At 36.9% G+C, this 19215-nt stretch overlaps 1 protein-coding gene across 1 annotated transcript in view; it reads left to right on the top strand.

The window, feature by feature from the left end:
* RIMS2 (regulating synaptic membrane exocytosis 2) overlaps window positions 1–19215 on the top strand; it is a gene marked incomplete at its 3' end in the record, with an annotated part of 276506 nt that overhangs the window by 242874 nt on the left and 14417 nt on the right. The window contains exons 16-18 of the mRNA XM_088533604.1: window positions 4090–4158; window positions 16088–16244; window positions 18491–18607. Coding sequence (XP_088389730.1) covers window positions 4090–4158; window positions 16088–16244; window positions 18491–18607 — 343 coding nt within the window. The remainder of the gene's footprint in view (window positions 1–4089; window positions 4159–16087; window positions 16245–18490; window positions 18608–19215) is intronic.

Raw genomic sequence — 19215 nt, 5'->3', positions numbered from 1 at the left:
ATTAATATTCAGGCAGCAGGACTGCATAAGAAGCCAGTTCACATTCAAAACCCTCAGGCCCAGATGGAATGACAACGAGAGAGCGGATTCTTAGGACAGTTGTGAGACCAGTTTTGGCGTTGGGCTGCTTATGTGTTAAATTTGAACACAGAGCGATTAGAGGCGGCACTAAGTTACTGTAAGTGATGGTGAAGGCCCTCTTCCAGCTCCAGCGAGGCAGTCCACAAGCAGACTTTACTGACCTGTGTTCTCCCAGGGAGGTACAAAACCTCTTAAGATGCTCCCAAATTCCAAGGGCCAGGATCCTTGCTGGGAAGCTCCATCTGCTCCCTTTTCTGCACCAAGAGAATTCCTGAGCCCTAAATATAGAAGACCCTTCCATCTATATGTAAGATGACTCCCCTTAATCTTCTTATTCCTCATTGCATCCTCTATGCTAGTCAGTTCTGATAGCTATATTGACTGCTCATACAGGCTGTTTTGCATTCAGCTGTATTAAGTTTTGAACACCTTTCGCTGCTTTTCACTTGTTGAGGCCTATATCCAGAACTATCAACATGCTGTGGAGCATACAGGACACTATACGTTGCATTGTTCCCCTGTGCATTAATAATAGGATGGAGTCTTCTGGAATTCTCCATAAATTCAATCAGTCATATTTATGATTATGCACTGTCTCTTTCATAATTTGAAAATTCCAGTCATTCAGAACATGGTTATAGGAAGAAATGTGTTTTTGTGAAAGTAAAGATAATTCTGCAATATTGTCTTCAATGATTTTTACTCAGAAGTTAAAGCTTTACATAACTACTGACACTGCAGCCTATGATAACTAAAAATATACCAGCAATTTCATTCATAAAATGGAATTAAATATCTCACTTTTTTTCTTCAATTTATTGCTAGCCATGAAAATAAGCATAAAACTGGAAAGTGTATGAGTTCTTTACACATTCTTTATACTAGGATTACACTGAAGTAACATGTTTTTGTGGCTTACAGTAACGAGTTTATGTTAGATAAGATTTCATTTCCTTACTGTTCTGTATACTGTATTTTATAACATACTTGTCAAACACTTTAAAATATGCATAAAATACTAAATAATAGCTTCATTAAAAGCAATCCTTTGGCATAATTTGTTTGTGAGAGGCTACATTGTCACATTTCCCAGATAAACTATGAATTGCTCTGAGTTTCTTTGAGAATGGTTCAAATTGGTCAGACATAGTTAAGGAGGGCCTGAAGGCTGTCTCCAAATGTACATTGTCAGTATTATCAAAAGATAACTAGCTTCTGAAACTAATAGATAGCAGACAAAATTATTGAAAAATTTACGAGAAAAAATAAGATGCCAACATTTATACTTGCATTTTGAATGCAGAATCCAGTAGAAGATTTTGACCTGTGGACCTTTTAATCTGTTCTACTTCTGAATTTAATGGAAGATTTAAAATAAATCTAATTTCATTACTTTGCAGAAGTTACATGTTCCAGGCATACATCTTGATATTCCATATTTAATAGACATGCTTTCCTTCCTCTGTCCTTCCTGAATACATTGATTTCTGAAGAAAAAACCCAGTCATTAATCTTGATTTAATCCTTTTCTAACTCCTTAGCTAGCCTTTAAAATGGCATTTAAAAATAGATGAAATATTACCTAAACATGTTTTTTTTTCCAGTTTTTTCTTGAGTCTATAATAGTTAGAGTTTGCTTGAGGAGATAGAAGACATGCTCTGACCTGAACAAGTTTCAGGTCTCCTGCCTACACAGAGAGAAAGGTTGTGTCCTGCAGGGATGTCACTGTTGCAATAGACTGTCCTCCTTGCCTCTTTGCAGCAGCCTGAGCAGTTGGAGAAACCTCTGAAACCTGCTTCTTCTCCTGACTCTTTCTCTGCTTCCAGCCTTAGGGCAGATCTTGGTCCGGGATCGTTCGTTCTTGCCCTCAGCTGAAGCTGGGGAAGCAAAAAAGATGGGAACGGGGTCCGTATATGGGAGGGAGGAAGGTCCTGGAAGTTGATTTGAAGTTGAGGTATTAGGAGATTCTGGAAAAGGTGAATGAGGTTTCGAACGGAAAGGAAGAACCCTCTCCCCTGAACTTACTGCCCCTTGATGCTTCTGGGTCTGTCTTTGCTCCCTGAAGTACTCGTTGTCTACTACAGCATGTAATTTTCCCTGTGCAACTGGGAAGTCTTGACTCTTGTGACAACAGCTGGCTATTTTCGTTCTCATAAATACAAATCTTTTCTCCAGAATACAGAACATAATATTCTAAAAATAGCTTTAAGCAGATGTGTTCAGCTGTAAATATAAATAAAAGCAATGGTAATTGTAATTAATTAAGTTATTCATAGGGATGAATTAGATGATCACCGAATTGCGTTCATCCATGGCTGATACAACCATTTCCAAGCGTCCATGTGATGAGCATCTGCAGTCTGCCCAGGTGTCCTCACATCCCCTTTGCAGAGCTCCCTCTCCCGAGCGAAGCCCGAGCAACGCGGAGCAGGAACAGACGGCTCTCGGATCCGGAGCAGGTTATCCAAGAGGCCGGAATGGCTCTTGAGGCACTCGCTTTGGGAGCTTCTGCCCTTTAGATCCCAACCAAAGCCCAGCCAGACTAGCAGGGTTCCTTTGCTCAGCCCTTGGTTGCAAATGCCATCCTTCTCATCCAGTGTCTGGTATTGAATTAGCAGCTAGGAGAAATGGAAGCTGATGGCCCTAAGCGTGTTGCCCCCACGTGTGTATGTCCCTGCACCACTTGAAGGCTCTCTGCTAAAAGCAGCTGCAGAAACAGCATCACAGGTGGAGCAGATGCTCTTTCTTCAGAAAGCAAGAGCAATTTTTGGTAGGCCTATGGACTAGTATAACTAAGAAAATGATCAGGTTGAATATTGTCTTGAAGTCAAGCTTAATTTCTTTTTAAAAATCTCCTGATTCTCAGAAAGTCTGTTAAGAAGATGAAGTCTTTTCCTTCACTCTTGCCCTCATCATCTAGGTCTTCTCTAGTGCTGATTTTAATCATTTGCTTGTAATTTCATCTTTTTACCAAGTAACTAGCATTTAAAGAAAAAAGCCCCCACAAGATGTAGGCTGGGAATCCTTCTGTGCCAGCACCAAGGAACAACCTTCCTCCTGCTTTGTCTTGCGCTCCTTTAGGTTCACTCACAGCTTTTATATCTATTTTTTTCAAAGTTTTTTTCAGAAACATATATCGTCCCTATGGTAACTAAAAAAAATCTTGAATATCATTGAAGGTGTGGTGACAATTAGATTAAATCGCCTAGCTACTAGTTGCCTATTTTTAGATGGCCAGAGAATTAGAGCAGATCTACCATGTTGCTGAAATCCGAGGTGTTTCACTGTCTAAAACAAGTAAATGAATAATTATCACATCAGCAATCAATCAAATGCATCCTGCCTGCTGTTTAAAAGATGCCCGGGACTGAGATAAATAAAATTAAGTCACCCAGAGACTCACATATATATTTGTCCTGTGTGCCCTACATGTAAGCTCTAATTGTGGGTTTGGAATCTGCTTTTGCCAAGTAAGCTCTGGCTATTTTAACAGGTGTGCTGTAGTAGCATTTAATAGCTTGTTTCTTGGGAAGTATCCCAGAGAGTTTTTGTTTTGGGACATTTGTGTGTGTGAACTGCCTGTTCCCAATAATGCTAAAGAAGCTATGACATCTGTTTAACAAGATCACGCTAATTCATTTTTCTGGTGTTCACAGATTTTGGGGGTACAAGAACACCCGGAAGATGAATAGTATAATGTATATTTGTGTATGGAATTATGCACGCAAAGCATATGCAAATATTTCTTAAAAAAGATGTATTTCACCAACTAGTATTTCACCAAGTAGTATGGTATTTCACCATGTTGTACTGTATAACATTAGACATTTAGGTGAAAACAGTTGGTATATTTGCAATACTGTAGCAGTAAATTCCCTTATATTTATGTATTAATGCTTCATTTTGTAGTATGAAATCCTTACCATCTCTGTATATATTATTGCCTGAGAATAGTTTTGACTTATGAGTAAATAACAGTGATATATTTTTGATTTTTTCTTTGTCAGGGTCCAAAAGAATCAGTGACAGTGAAGTCTCTGACTACGACTGTGACGATGGAATTGGTGTTGTTTCAGGTACTACCATCTCAATTTAATCTACTGGAATCAGCAGACATTTTTCTTATTTATAAATTATTGTTATGAATTTAGGAATATTTTTGTGATAAAGAGAAATGGAATCTCAGTGCATATTTTTCTGACACAATATAAATATGATTGATAATGCATGTTTAACCACAAATAAATGCACAGCAAAGGGAAAAATCAATGTATGAATGTCCTTGTTGTTTTTATATAATGATAAAAATAGCTTAAATGTGTTCTTATATTAAATGGTAGATATTTTTTACAATTTTTGAGTTAGGTATTTCATATAATACCTAAGCACCATGGCACTTCTGCTGTTACCTCTAGGTCAGGCTTTCCTAACAGGTACCTATATGGTGATATAAGTACCTTCCTCAGCATCCGTGGAGCAGTTCATGCTGCTTGGTCTATGCAGCAGCCGGCAGCGGTCAGCAGGGCTGTCCAAAAATGCATTCTTGTACCATAGCCCTCTTGTTTTCTATTGCCTTGCCCTAGGTCTTGTGCTTACTGGGAGGGTGGATTATTTTTTTTTTAATTAATCAACATATAAACTTTATCAACCAGCACTTTTTTTGACTAACATGATTTTAAACACACTTTGTGGTACAAACAAATCGTAAAGTTAACAAATTTATTGGGTTTAAGTCTCTTATTACTGTATCTAGAAAGCATTCATTTTCAAACTCAAATTATCATCATTCATATTAGGCAAAGTCTAGCCTTGTAGATAATTCATGGTGAAAGTTACTCTGTCTCAAAAGAATATATTATTTTCTCTTTTGGTGCATACATTCAGATTTCTGTTAATCAAATTTTGGTATACTTTAAGTTTTTAACACTTTTACCAGAAAATAAATGAGTGCTGTGGCTACAAAAACACTAAATAATCTATCTTCTTTTGTCTTCAGGCACTAATAGGGTCAGATTATTCAGATTAATACCTTAATTGAGGAGATATCTAGGAAAACTTAGCACATTCTCATATATACATGATCTGGTGGATTTACTGCAGTCAAAAGGTAGGAAGGAGACATAGGAAGTGTGGCACGAAGTACAGGAATCAGAGAGACTGTGACTCTTAGAAGTCCCTTTGCTATTTCTGTTCTTTCGGTCTAGGGTTGCTTTGGTTTCAGGATATGCTCCTCAATCAGTCAGGCTTTCAGATTTCCTGTCTTCCCAAAGGGAAGGGCTTTTATAGTCCTGTTGCAGAGTCTAATTAGAAATGCTCCAACTCAACTCTAGAGTTTCATAAAGAAGGAAAAAAAAAAGAGAGAATTTGTTGGATATTCATCTAAAGTATTTATCGTGGTAACATTTTGAAACCAAAATCTTTATGTTGTCCTTGAAAAAACTTTTGCAGCAGCTTTACCATGTGTTTGAACATCAGTGGGATTCCTGCAAAACAACTGGATTTACCATTTTTTGATTCCAGTTGCTTCTTGCTGTATTTGAAATACATTAGCCTTTTAAATTATTCCTATGTTCTCTTTGAAAATTGATTTTTAAATAAAGATTATATCTCTCTTCTAAATTTTTTTTCAGACACCCATAACATCTCCTTTTCCTAATGTAAATTAATATGCAGTATGTTGAATTTATCCTACTAGATATCGAAATGCCTTTTTTTCCTACTTTTCTCCTCTGAAAGGGCTGCTTGAAAATTGATTTTCACTATCCGTTTACTTATTTTTAAGTGATTATATAAGGACTACAAAAATGGTCATTAAAATTTGCCTTATGTTAGATACTTTTTTACAGGAAATAAATTAAGTCCTTTTTCAACAACTACTTAAAAAATCTGTGAGCCATACAGTTCTGTGAATGAGTATACTTGCCTTACCTGAGTTCGTAATGTACCTACACACATTTCTTTGGTGCCTTTTAGTTTTTGGCTTTATGCTGACACTTCTATTGCCTTAGTTATAATGTAGTTCAGTTTGGTTGTGTGTGGGTAGGATAGACTGCTATTCTTTCAATTTTTAAAAGAAATATGTTTTCCTTTCTTTTTTATGTTACTGTCACTATATCTACTTTTTTGAATTAGCTTTATTGTTTTGCTATCCATTCACAGATTTGTTGTTAAAATTCTATTCATTTCTCAAACTCATCACAGCATTTTATTGATTTAAATATTTGCCTTCTCTGCACTGAGTAATGTTGTTGTCTACCTTGACTTCAGCAAGGCTTTCGACTCTGTCTTCCGTCACATCCTCATGGTAAAGCTCAGGAAGCGTGGGTTGGATGAGTGAACAGTGAGGTGGTTTGAGAACTGGCTGGGTGGCAGAGCTCTGAGGGTCCTGATGATTTGGGCTGAGTCCAGTTGGAGGCAGTGGCAGTGCTGGGCCCGGTGCTGTTCAACTTGTTCATCAGTGACTTTTGGACGAGTGCAGAGTCACCCTCAGCAAGTTTGCAGGTGACACCGATCTGGGAGGAGTGGCCGACACCCCCGAGGGCTGCGCTGCCATTCAGAGAGACCTGGACAGGATGGAGAGTTGGGCAGAGAGGAACCTCATGAGGTTCAACAAGGACAAGTGCAGGGTCCTGCACGTGGGCAGGAATAACCCCAGACACCAGTGCAGATTAGGGGTTGTCCTGCTGGAAAGCAGCTCCTCAGAGAGGGATTTGGGAGTCCTGGTTGACAAGTTACCCATGAGGCAGCAATGTGCCCTCGTGGCCAAGAAGGCCAATGGGATCCTGGCTGCATGAGGAGGAGCATTGCCAGCAGGTCGAGGGAGGGGATCCTGCCCCTCTGCTCAGCCCTGGTGAGGCCGCACCTGGAGTACTGGGTGCAGTTCTGGGCTCCTCAGGACGAGAGGGACATGGAGCTTCTAGAGAGGGTCCAGTGGAGAGCCACAAAGATGATTAAGGGACTGGAGCATCTATCGTATGAGGAAAGACTAAGTAAGCTGGGCCTAAATTAGTCTGGAGAAGAGAAGGCTGGGAGGGGATCTTATCGATATGTACAATATCTGAGGTGAGAGTGTAGGGAAGATGGGGCCAAACTCTTCTCGGTGGTGGCCAGTGGATGAGGGGTAATGGGTACAAATTAAAACACAGGCAGTTCCATCTCCATGTGAGGAAGAACTTCTTTCCTCTGAGGGTGACAGAGCCCTGGAACAGGCTGCCCAGAGAGGTTGTGGAGTCTCCTTCTCTGGAGATCTTCAAACCCGCCTGGATGCCACCCTGTGCCCCGTGCTCTAGGTGACCCTGCTGGAGCAGGGGGGTTGGGCTAGATGATCTCTAGAGGTCCCTGCCAACCTCAACCGTTCTGGGATTCTGTGATTCTTCTGCTTATTTTTATTTAGAACATATTTTAAACATACTTAAAACATAAACCTAAGAAAATCCGTAGACTTTGCTTGATTTTATTATGAATTTATTTATTGTTCTTTAAAAGCTAGATGCTGTCTTGCTTGTGGATGTTCCTGATCTTAGCTGCAGTTTCTCTCTTTGCCCATAGCTCTTTTTATGTACCTTCTCTGATATTGGTCTTATAAGGTCAAATGACAGTATGTAAAAGTGATTTTTGTCACAGTTTTAAAATAACTTTCCTCATCTGCAATATACATTCATTTCATGTTGGAATCTAAAAGTAAGAATCCCTGTAATGTCCTATCACTGCTGGATTTGATGCTAGTAAAGTATAGTAAAAAGAAAAAACATATATAGTTCTTTATCTTTTAGGTTGCCTTCAAATGGCTTAAAGTAGTCCTTGTGCTGCCCTGAAAAATATCTTTTGGCCCTAATTCTGGTCCTCTCATCAACAGTACTGTGCTGGAGCACATTGCCATCCTTCTTGCTTTTTGGGATGCTCTTGAGTATTTATAAGCAACAGCAATTCAATGTTTCCATATTGACTGTAGAAAAATTCCCGAACAGTTTGTAAAACATTATTTAAATTATGATAGTTAAATACAATCGAATCTTCTTTTTTTCCTTACTGGGCATCGAAGTTGAATGGACACTACAGCTAGCCAAGTTCAACAAATATGTAGTATCATTTCCAAACTTATATCTTCCCAAGTACTTCATCATTTTGTATGTTGAACTAGGCAAGTAACTTAGTTGGATTTCTTTGAGCACGCAGGAACATCTCTTGAGAAGACATCTTAAAACCATAAAACTGTCAGTTATTTGTAGTATTTAATGTTTCTTAATTCGGTCGATATCAATATCTTATCCATACTACATCATTTTATGAGATATCCTTGTAATCTGAGTTATGTTTGAACAGATGAATCCTGGAAGAATGTTAGATACTGAATTCTGCATAAGCAGCATTGCAAATCTCTGCAGAAAAGAGCTTTTGAGAGCAAAAGATTGCAGCCTCCCAGCCTTGAGAAGAAAAACATTTGTAGTGACAAGTTTTTCTCATTGTGTAAAATATAAAAAGGTATTTTAGGAGCAAAATGAGAATACAAATAAGATATTTACTCAGCAGGTGTCTAGAGCCGTGTAGATTAGAAAGAAATAATAACAATCAACAGTTACTCATTTTTCTTTCATTTCTTGCAACACTTAAAGATTCCTTTTGTTCAAAAGAATTATTTACTGCCATGTTTCATCCTTTCCTGCAGTGGAAACAAAAGGCCCGGTCTGTACTCCCTGATAACATGATCTGAATTTTTATACCTGGATCCTCTTGGTGATTGCTGCTCGAAGCAGCCACAGAACACACAAATGTTTTGGGTACTGCATGGTATCAGCTGCCTGTTGAAAGTCCTGTTACAGTGCTAGTATGTAGAATGGATGTGTTCTGTCCCTGCCAAAATAAAGGCAAGAATTTCATTCTGAAGTATCACCCAGCCCTGGAATGGGAGTCGTATTGTCCCCAAAGCCCTACCAACATAAGCATTCATCTGTTTTTAATTTTGTTATGTGCTGATGTACATGTCTCTGCTCTGATAATGTTTTAGGATGTTCTTTCTTGAGTTAAAAGTCAGCTTAGTGTCTATGTATCTTATAAATTCTCTAGAAAATTAAAATGAGATTCAAGTATTGTTAACATAGTCCTGATTGCTGAAATCAAGGTAAACATTGCTCCTTTTGTTTCCTTTTAAACAGAAGACATGTGTATTTTGTTTACAACTTTTTGCCAAAAATCCTTAACATGGGCCTTTTTATTATGATTATTTAAACTTTTTCATGTACTTTCATTTTCAAAGCACCAGGAGTAAAGGTTAGCAATACTGCTATTATTTTCAACAGTATTTGTTGCTGTCCCATCAAAGACTCTTAATAGATGCTTCTCATCAAAAGAGAAAGCCTGGATGGGATCAGTTACAAACTTAGGGGTGAGAAGTCCTGAAGAAGAAACACTCTGCAAAGACTTAATTCACAGTGATACTCCTTAATACTCTGCAAAAAAAAGATAAAGAGAAAACAGAGTATTATTGCTTCTGCTCTGGAAATTTGGGGCACATTTGTATGGAATTTTAAAGTATTAGAATTTGATGAGTTGGAATTTTAATGAAGTATAAATTCTATTGCCGAGTAAATTTAGGTACGTGCCTGTCAGAAATGTCTCTATCTAACCTCTCAAAGCTTCTTTCTGTAAGTGGATGTTCTTCTTCAGAAAAACGACTAAGTTCTTCATCTGCATAAATGGCATAATTCAGAAGCCATTTAACTTTTCGATAACCTCAGGTATGCAACCTGGATTCCTAGATGTTCCTAAAAGGAACATTTCTTAAGTACTTTTAACAACTTAACCCATAGTGGGGAAGACTCTATTGGTACTGTATTGTAGCAAATGGAAAAGATTTGGCATAACAGTGACAAATGTCTCCTTCTGAGATACAGATTCCACATAGGTTACAGCCTAGAACTAAAGAATTACCCCAATGAGGAATTAATTTAGTAGCTATATTCTCTTTTTATTCTCCAAATCCTACCTATCCTACATAGGACACTAGGGATTTAAAAGGATTGATCCCTGAGTAGACAATCTAATCTTTTTTAGAATTTAAAGATTATTTCAACATGGTTGGAACACTTACTTTTGTATGAGAACAGTTTCAGTAGTAATTTTTAGCAACAACATCAGCCAGCAGGGTAGGAAAATTGCAAGCTATGCTGGGAGAGCCTCCCAGAAACAAGAAGATAATATTATTTATACTGCAGTGCTCCAGTATCTACCTAAGATGATCTTAGATTTACTTCCAGGTTATATTATACATCTTGCAATATTTCCAGAATTACACCAACGAAGATCATCTAAGATATTCTTTGGGAGTCTTGGTCTCACGTAGGTAGAACTGAACCATTTAGAGCACGCTCCCAATTTACTCAGAACCTGTGAGGTTAGACTGGAAAGACGAACTGTCTTCCACATTCAAATGCTCGGTAAAACAACAGTTCTGTGGGACATACTGAATAATGCAGGCTTTCCTTAAAGTTCATAGCTTATTCCAATAACACAGCAGAAAGTTTTGTTTTGTTTCTCTGAGGAATGTGCCAGTCATAAGGACCTGCAGGACAGCTCGCTCAACTCCAGTAAAACCATTTACCCAGGATGGTCCTGCTGCAGAGGTGTCCAGCTCTGATAAAACAGGCTGTTTTCTGTGCTGTTTTTTGTGGGGTGTGTATTTATTCTTTTATATGCAGAATAATGTTTTGATGCAGAAATGAAACGTGCAAAATGAATCTTCATTTGAAAGAATATTTTGATGTTTTAAATTTAGTAGCTTTTTACTGTCAGCGCTTTTTCACAGGACATCCAAAGAGGTTCAAATCCCCATAAAAGCTGAGCACATTTGTATAAAAGAGCTGAACTGATTTTCCCTAACATGTCCATGTGTGAAATCTTCATATGCTAGGAAATTCTGGCAATTTGATTATATAATTGTTTTTAATTAGTGCTTGCTCTAAGGCCAATCACAGTTAGTGTTAAAAATTAAATAACTGATAAATAAAAAGCTTGATGCCTTTGTACAGATGTTAAAGGGAAGAAAATGCCATTTAGCATCAGTGTCTGAAGCCAGTCAATTATTTTCTCTGTGATGAACAGCAATTTTAATACAAAACTAGAACAGTTTTCGTGCAAAGAATTTCTGTCAAGTTAGTCATGAAATAAGAGAGCTAATTTACAAATTTCAATGGTACTTTTCTGGGCTATTTTGAGGCTTTTTTAGTGCTGTTGATTTGGATGTCATATTAGAATGTTTGCCATTTACTGCAACATAGTGCCTAAAACCTACAGAAACTGGTAACAATTTGTTAGTATTTAGTGAATATAGAAAGATGAGCACAGAACAACCCTACTGTGGGATGACTACTTTTGATAAGTGAGTTAATACTCTCTCTTAAAACAGAGAAAATTAAAACGGTAGCTCCGAAGAAGCTGTATTTATTGTGCCTTGCGAACCTCTTCATTTGTTGTATATCACAGTTTTTAATGAAACCTGCCGATGAAATGAGGAAGGTGGTGGCATTGCAGATGCATTTGTCACATGCCCATCTTTTAAGTGTCCACAGCTCCCGGTTGTTTATCTCTGATTATCTCTGTACTGATTATCAGGTTCTTTGTGCTCTGTGCATTGATTTAAGAGGCTTGCTGTAGTTATAGAGCCTTTGATGCTATGATAATGGCTCAATATTTATAGCTGCAGGCAGATTCCAATGGTTAGCCTATTTTTACTACTGCTATAATTAACTTCTCTGCTCAATAGCATCTCCTTGGTCAAGTTGTACTTAGAGCCTGTTTGCAGTGCTTACATTATCTTTCCACAATAAAATACTTCTCCTTTCCTTCTGTTTCCAGGACATAGGCTATTTTTCACACTGGAAGATAAATTGTACGGTTTTTGATTGAAGAAATCACAATAATTTTTAGAATGTCACTGCTCTTGAGAGAGTCTTGAATCTCTAACACATGGGCAACCAAAGACAGACCCATGCTAGAGAGAAATAGACCTCAAGTGAGGAGTAGCAATATCATCAGCTCATTCTCCTTGGTCTTCCGATCGCTAATAGCACCTTTAGAGCCTGTTTGGGATTTACAGGAATTCCTAAATCACTAAGCCTATTGATTGCACAGTGTTGGCCTCTTTTGAGGTCCATGGATTGCTACCAAGTTCCTTGCTAAGCCTCCCATATAACTTTGTTTTACTGTCATCTTCTGAAAGCTCAAAGTCATAGGATCTTTGCTATCACTGTTGTAACTGAAGAGCTGGCCCACTCTTCTCTCTGCATCTCCTGTGGGTGAAGGATAACCACAGATTTCTTCTTCTTTTGTCTCTAGAATTTTAAGTAGCTCAATCAAAGGCACAAGAATAAGCAAGTGAAAGATCGCTTGTCACAGAGACAATTATTTCAGCATCAGCAGAGGCTCTATAGGCTTTGTCTTATGAAGTTCATTCTTAAAAAGTTTGTTAAGTAGTTTTTATATTCCTGCCATTTTCCTACTAAAACCAAGGTGGTTTCTTTACACTTCATAAGTTTTGAGGTGAAATCCATAGTGATTGAAGTCTCAGGGTAGCCTCTAGTAGATACTTTTTCATCTGGTTTCAGCTGGAGAGATTATCAGTGTAGAGGTCACATGAAGATGGATTCCAGGGGCTGGGCATAGGACATGGTTTAATGCACAGACAACAACTTTATTTTGGAATATACAAAGATTACCCTTTTTGGGTACCCCTTTGGATTCTGACCACTGAATTCAGAAAATAAAGTAAATATGATCTTGACAATGAAAGAAATCTGCATTTAATTGTAGGAATAATAAAGTAAATAGAGCAATAACAATAGTATTTGATAGTATCCAAAAATGGATACATTGAAAAAAAAGTCTGTACTATTTTAAATAAGGAAAACTTTCATTGGACTGAAAAATTGTTAAACAATTAATGATGTACTGGGGCCAAGTGCCTACCAGACAGATTCTGTCTCTCCTAAGTTTTTGATGCACCAAAGTTGACCTTAGACAGACTTGCTTAATTTCAAAACTGCTCAAAAAACTTGCTAGGTTCTTGCCTTTTGGATTTGAAAGTTTCATGGACAGTTGTAGTTTTTTCTTTGAATGTGTGCCCAGAACTGGCATCGTCTGAGTCACTAATCAGGCAGCTCCAATTTAAACCATTCAGGTCGCATAGCTTCCCAGAAAATGAGAGAACAGCTTTCATCTTATCCCTGTTCAGTTCTCTTCTAGATCTCTAGGAAAAAAAATACATCCAGAAAAGATACAGGGCTTTGGATCTTGGGTGGATGGAAGAATTCGCCTTGTACCCTTGGTTTTATCAACTAAGTTCAAAACGTCCTCTTGGGTCGTTTTGCTATTAACAAAGCCATCTGGTCTAGATGGCTTTGTTAATAGCATGTAGGTTTGTTTTTATTTCCAGAATACCTGCGTTTTTAAATGTAATAAATGTACGTATTGTAAACACTTTACTGTTTAGATTTTGTTCTGTCTGGAATGTGTTGGCATGATAATGACTACACTGAAGGAGTCTAAAACTATTACTGGATCTGTTCCTAAGTTCCTTTGTCATCATGTCAAATACATTTTAATATTTTCTGGTTTGCAACTCCATAAACCAGAGGTTTTTATTGAATAAAAATATTAAATGGTACAGATGCTCACAGAAAGTTACATTCTGTGAAAGTACCATATGGTTATTTTCAGAATGGTTATGAGAGATTGTGTGAGATTTTGTATACTGTGCTGTTTTGCATTCCTCCCTAGTAAAAATATTTACTACGAAATAACAGCATGGATTCCATAGCACCGAAGGATGACTTTGAAATGAACTTACGTTAGTGGGTAGCATTACTGAAACTGTTACTTTCCAGTGTCACATGTTGACCAAAATGGAATTCATTAAAACAGCAGTTATTACTTTGAGTGAATTAGTTATAAACTTTGCAAAGTTCATCTTCTGGCAACAAAGCATAGAGAATATTAATCTGTTTCTCAGAATACAGTCTAACATGACTAGTTGGGTTGATGCAAAATTATTGGAAGCTTTTATGGTTTCTTTTAAATGATTGTAAAGGAGGCACTACAGATGTTACAGTTATCGGGAAACATTGCACGTCTGCTTCCAATTTAATATAAAACATTTTGATCGGGATTATACTTGAAAATTTAATTAGGTAGTCGTATACTTTGATTTATTGCAACAATAATGTGCAAGTGGTCAGCTGCAGTATCAGAAGTTAGAGCTGGAGAAAGCTTTTTGTATCAAAGTAATTCATTTATATTTATATATTTATGTACAAATTTAATGAATTTAATTATTTTGATTTACTACTACTCACTTTGAAGACGCTTCTAGGCAATGCTGTTTTTTGTTTGTTCTCATTTTGTTAATTGAATTTCGTTGCCCTTTGCTATATTCATTTGGGTAGAATACCTTACACTATTGCTTGCTGCCCGTCTACTTTGGTGTCTGTATGTTATATTCTATTATATTCTATTATATTCTATTGTATAGAATTGCTGATTTAAAGGTGTTTTTTCACACATTTTAAGGATTTTGCCACTTGCTCATGTTACTGCTCTTATTTAAGCTTTTATCTCTGAATGTTGCTAGTAAGTATATGCAGAATAAAAGAACCATCTTTGTATTTTTATGTATACCGACATGGATTATCAAATTAATAATAGCCAATATTCAGTCTTGCACCTGTGCAGTAAATCCTATTTGCATTTAGTTGAATTTGTTGCATAAGTGAGCTTCCTATTCACCTTCACCACTAGGTTTCTTTTGACATTATGCCTTTTAGGATTCTACTTCCCCAGAGATAGCTTTCTTTCTGACTATCTTCCCCAAATTGATCAGCCTGTCTTTAAAGGTTAAAACCTTTCTGCTTTTTTTTTTTAAAAGTATCTGTAGACATTTGTTGATTTTTTTTGTTGCTGTTTTCAATACTTATAAATTAATATCATCAGCAAAAGTAACTGGTCTGCCATTTTCCAGATTTTTCACATTTTAATGAAAATGTTAAACGTCACCAGAACAAGTGGCTCCCTTTGAAATTTGAAAAGACATGTTTTGCCTTGTAAGGCTGCTGTTTATGATTAGTCGCCAATTGTGACTGTAAAGAAACAAGATCTCAAGCTCTTTTTAAAAAAATAGAGCTATTTTTGCCAGTAGATGCAGGTAGTTACTTCAGTTAACTCAGATTTTTAAAAAATATTTTTTTAATCCATATGTAAATGTCCAAGTGATTGTCTTTTAAACCATTATATCTAGGAATACTTTGCTTAGACTATTTCGTGCTTCCAATCTCCCTAATTAAAGCCTAGCTACAGAATGTAAGCAGGTGCCTGCATAGCCTTAGTTTGGATACTTATAAAGTAACCCCATTGATTAGGTGCAGACCTGCGAGTGAAATAATATAATTATATCTGAAATGGAAATTATTGAACTCCAACTCTATACTTAGCCATTCAGAAATTTGCTATCCCGATTTTTTAATTGAAGTTTGGATTCATTTTTAATATTGGATATTTGTGTTTGTAGTGTCATGTCATATTATTTATAATTGCTACAATACAGCTTTTAATTACAAAATGCAATAAACAGTTTTTGTCTGTTATTTATAATAAAGAAAAAAGATATTTTAAATTACTATTACTTATGCATCATATTAACTATAAATAAGTGGTAAATGTGCATATTTTGATGATTGTAAATACCAGTTACATACAGAGCAATACATTTCTATAAATTTCAAGTATAACTATAGGCTATTTAACTATTCTTAACTTAATAGCTCTTTAAGCTGTGTTTATATTAAACATAACAGGAGCAGTTATTTTTGCATACTTATTTTTTATTACAAGCACCATAAAGAATACATGACATCCTTGATCAAAGTCTGTTTTCTATCAATCACATTTATAACTGCTACAAATAAAATAGGAAAGAAAAGTGCAATTTCAGCCTTATTTAATGTTTGCATTTCATTTTAGATTATCGACATAATGGGAGAGACCTTCAGAGTTCAACGCTATCAGTGCCAGAACAAGTTATGTCATCTAATCACTGCTCTCGATCAGGATCCCCTCACCGTGGAGATAGTATAGGGCGGACTAGGTCGTGGTCTCCCAGTGTCCCTCCCCCACAAAGGTGAGTTGTTATTTAACTGTGCAGAGATATAAATTAAAGTGTGGTCGATCTTGTGAAAATACAGGAGAGAGTCCCTTGACTTCCAAAATAACAATGAATTAGCTATATCCTATGAAATTACATAAGGTTGAGAATGTTTATTTCTATACTGAACTGATGTTTTATTGAGATTCACCTTACCTGGTCTTATTTTTCATCAAAATCAGAATACGTATTGTTGAATTTATAGAGAAAAATAATTCGCACAATGTCATAGACAAATGCATTACTTATCTAGTATTTCCCTTTCATAATCTGAACCATTTCTTTGAGGATTTATAGAGGCAGGACAATGATTGCTAGAAATTGAGAGTTCATAAAAAAGGAGGAGCATAATATTTCCTAAAGACCATCTAGCCATACCCAGCAGAGCTGTGAGCATTGTGAACCACGTTTGCTCGTGTTCAGTTGAGTTTGTTGTATACGTGCTGCTGTAGACATGTCTAACTGCAGCAAACATGCTGAACACCCAGAGATCTCCCCGTTACTTACTCAGGCACCTGCAGGCAAGGGCTCTGCTAGGACACAGAAACACTTTTCTGTTTTTTAGAAAATTTGCTGTTATGCCTTAGCAGCAGTTTGGCAGAGATGGCTCAAGAGCTTTCAGTTGTAAACCTAGTTAATAAAAGTGCAGCCCGTAAAATTAACCCAAGTTACAGAGTATCTGACAATACAAATTGGCCTCGATTACCTGTATTAGCAATGTAGTAAATGTTAAGTTGCATGGTTTGACCTCTGACAGAGATGAGAACACATGAAGAGAAGCAAAAGCCTCCTGTAATGTTCACAGCTAATATATATATGCAATGGATTATATTATTCTTAGCAGAGTGGAACAGAACTGAAATAACAATACTTTGAGTGAAACAAATACAGTTATGTAGGACTTCAGAAAGCAGCAAGAAGAATCTGCTACAATGCACAGACTTAAGAATGATTTATTTAGAACAGTCAGAAGCCAAGAATACAATCCTATTGAAAACAATTTGAGTGGACAGGTTGATAGGAGTTTTTCCAAACTAGGACTAGAAAGAAGAAGGTACTATCATCATGAAAGTTTACTCAGGAGCTTTGGTTGTGTAGGCAGAGAAAAGGGTCAGATCTTGGAGAAGTTTTGTGAAAAAAATGACAACATTTAGTAAATAAGTATTTAAGTCAAAGGAAAGGCAGAGTAAAAAAATGAAGCTAGCACCGTAAATGGAAAAAGGAAAAAAAAAAAAGGTAATTTTCTTGTCTGCTCTTATAAGAAAAAAAAAACAGAATAAGAAGAAGACCTAAGGGAAAATGATGAAAAGTTCAGTGCTGGCCATGTTTAGTTGTAATTACTGTCTGGACATCTGTGAGCATCAGTAGGAAAAGTGAAGTTTTATTTTGTGAGCGAGGTAGATAGGGCTAGCAGCACAAAGGAGAAATTTAAAGCTCAATTTGATATTGACATTGTAAAACCCAGAGATGGGATTGCAATATGAAAAAAAAACAGGTGGTGGGAGTGCTGTGGTCTGTACTGATTAATGCTATTAGAAAGGTACTGAAGCTGGTGGCGTAGTGCAGCATCAGCATGCAGAAATCATCAACAGCGTGGTGCTGGCCATAGACATACAGGTCATCACACTGCTCAGGGACTGCTGAATGGCAAAGGACACTGATGCTGCCAAAATGGCCAAGGAACAGCAACAGCACAGGAGCACAAGGGCAAGGAGGCCCACATTTAGGGAAGACTGCAGGAAAGAAAAGAAGACCAAAGAATTTCTAAATTCTGTGGAGGGATGCATGCAAACCCTCTTATTTTCAAATGCCTACCAAACTATCCCATTTTATTTATCTGATAATTGTAACACTTAACTGTTATCTTCCTGTCTTTGCATTCTTGTGGATTTGTTTTACAGAGCAGCAGAACTGAGGTCAGTGGATGTAAGTAGGTTAAGTTGAGCAAAGCAATCTGTGGACAAAGGCTTGGTGTCAAAGAGAACTAAACTAGAAGAGTGATTGTGCTCTTGAACCACTGCACTAAGTGTACCACTTGCTGTTGCTATCTGAAGAATTTAAATTAAAGCATTTAATTTAAAAATGCTATATTTTCCAGATTCTATGCTGGTGAGATTAGATAATAATCTCATTTCTGTCATTTTCTCTAACTACTTTTTATACCAACCCATGAAATGCCCAGCTGCACTCAAAACCTACAATCTGATTTCCTTTCCCTGCAGCCGGAATGTGGATCAGGGACTCCGAGGGACTCGATCTACCGCTGCACATTACAACACCCTGAACCGAATGGATAGACACCGTGTAATAGATGACCACTACTCCCCGGACAGAGAGAGGTAAATATCACACTGGAATTAAGAACGGCTGTTTCTTAAGCTCACCAACATGAGTTATTTCAGTGCCATAGCTCACTGAAGTAAACAACACAAGTACTTATCTAATCCCATACATGATAATTTCCCTACTGTTTATCCATTGGTTATATGATACATTAAAAAACATGCAATGTATAAAAGGCTGACAAGCTGATAATTTAGTTTACCTTTGGCAAGAGGGAAATTGAAAAATCTGTGAGAAATTGTGCTTTATAAAGGGGAGATAGGTCAGCTGTCCTTTTAAAAAAATGCACTATGCTAATAAATTCATCAAGGGGTGAATGCATTTTAAAAATGAAACGATCATTTTTTGTGGTTAAGATGAATTTTAATGGCATAAAAGGAGAGTTACAGATTCTAGCTGGCTAATGGCTTGATTTTCTTCAAGTGACATCAGAGCAAATAACTGCAGTTGCTAACTGTAACGCAAAGTTGTTGGTGATGAAATTTTTGAATTTTCATGTGATAATTCTTGATGAGTAGGTATTTGTTTGCTAGGTGTGTTCTGGATCTCTGCAAGCAGGTTTGTTGTCTATATTTTTCAAAACACATGCAGAAGTTTTCCTGTG

Source organism: Tinamus guttatus, unplaced genomic scaffold (assembly GCF_059628265.1).
Source record: "Tinamus guttatus ecotype Peru unplaced genomic scaffold, ASM5962826v1 Tinamus_guttatus_pri_ptg000510l, whole genome shotgun sequence".
Classification (NCBI taxonomy): Eukaryota; Metazoa; Chordata; class Aves; order Tinamiformes; family Tinamidae; genus Tinamus; species Tinamus guttatus.
This window is presented reverse-complemented; position numbering and strand designations above follow the sequence as displayed.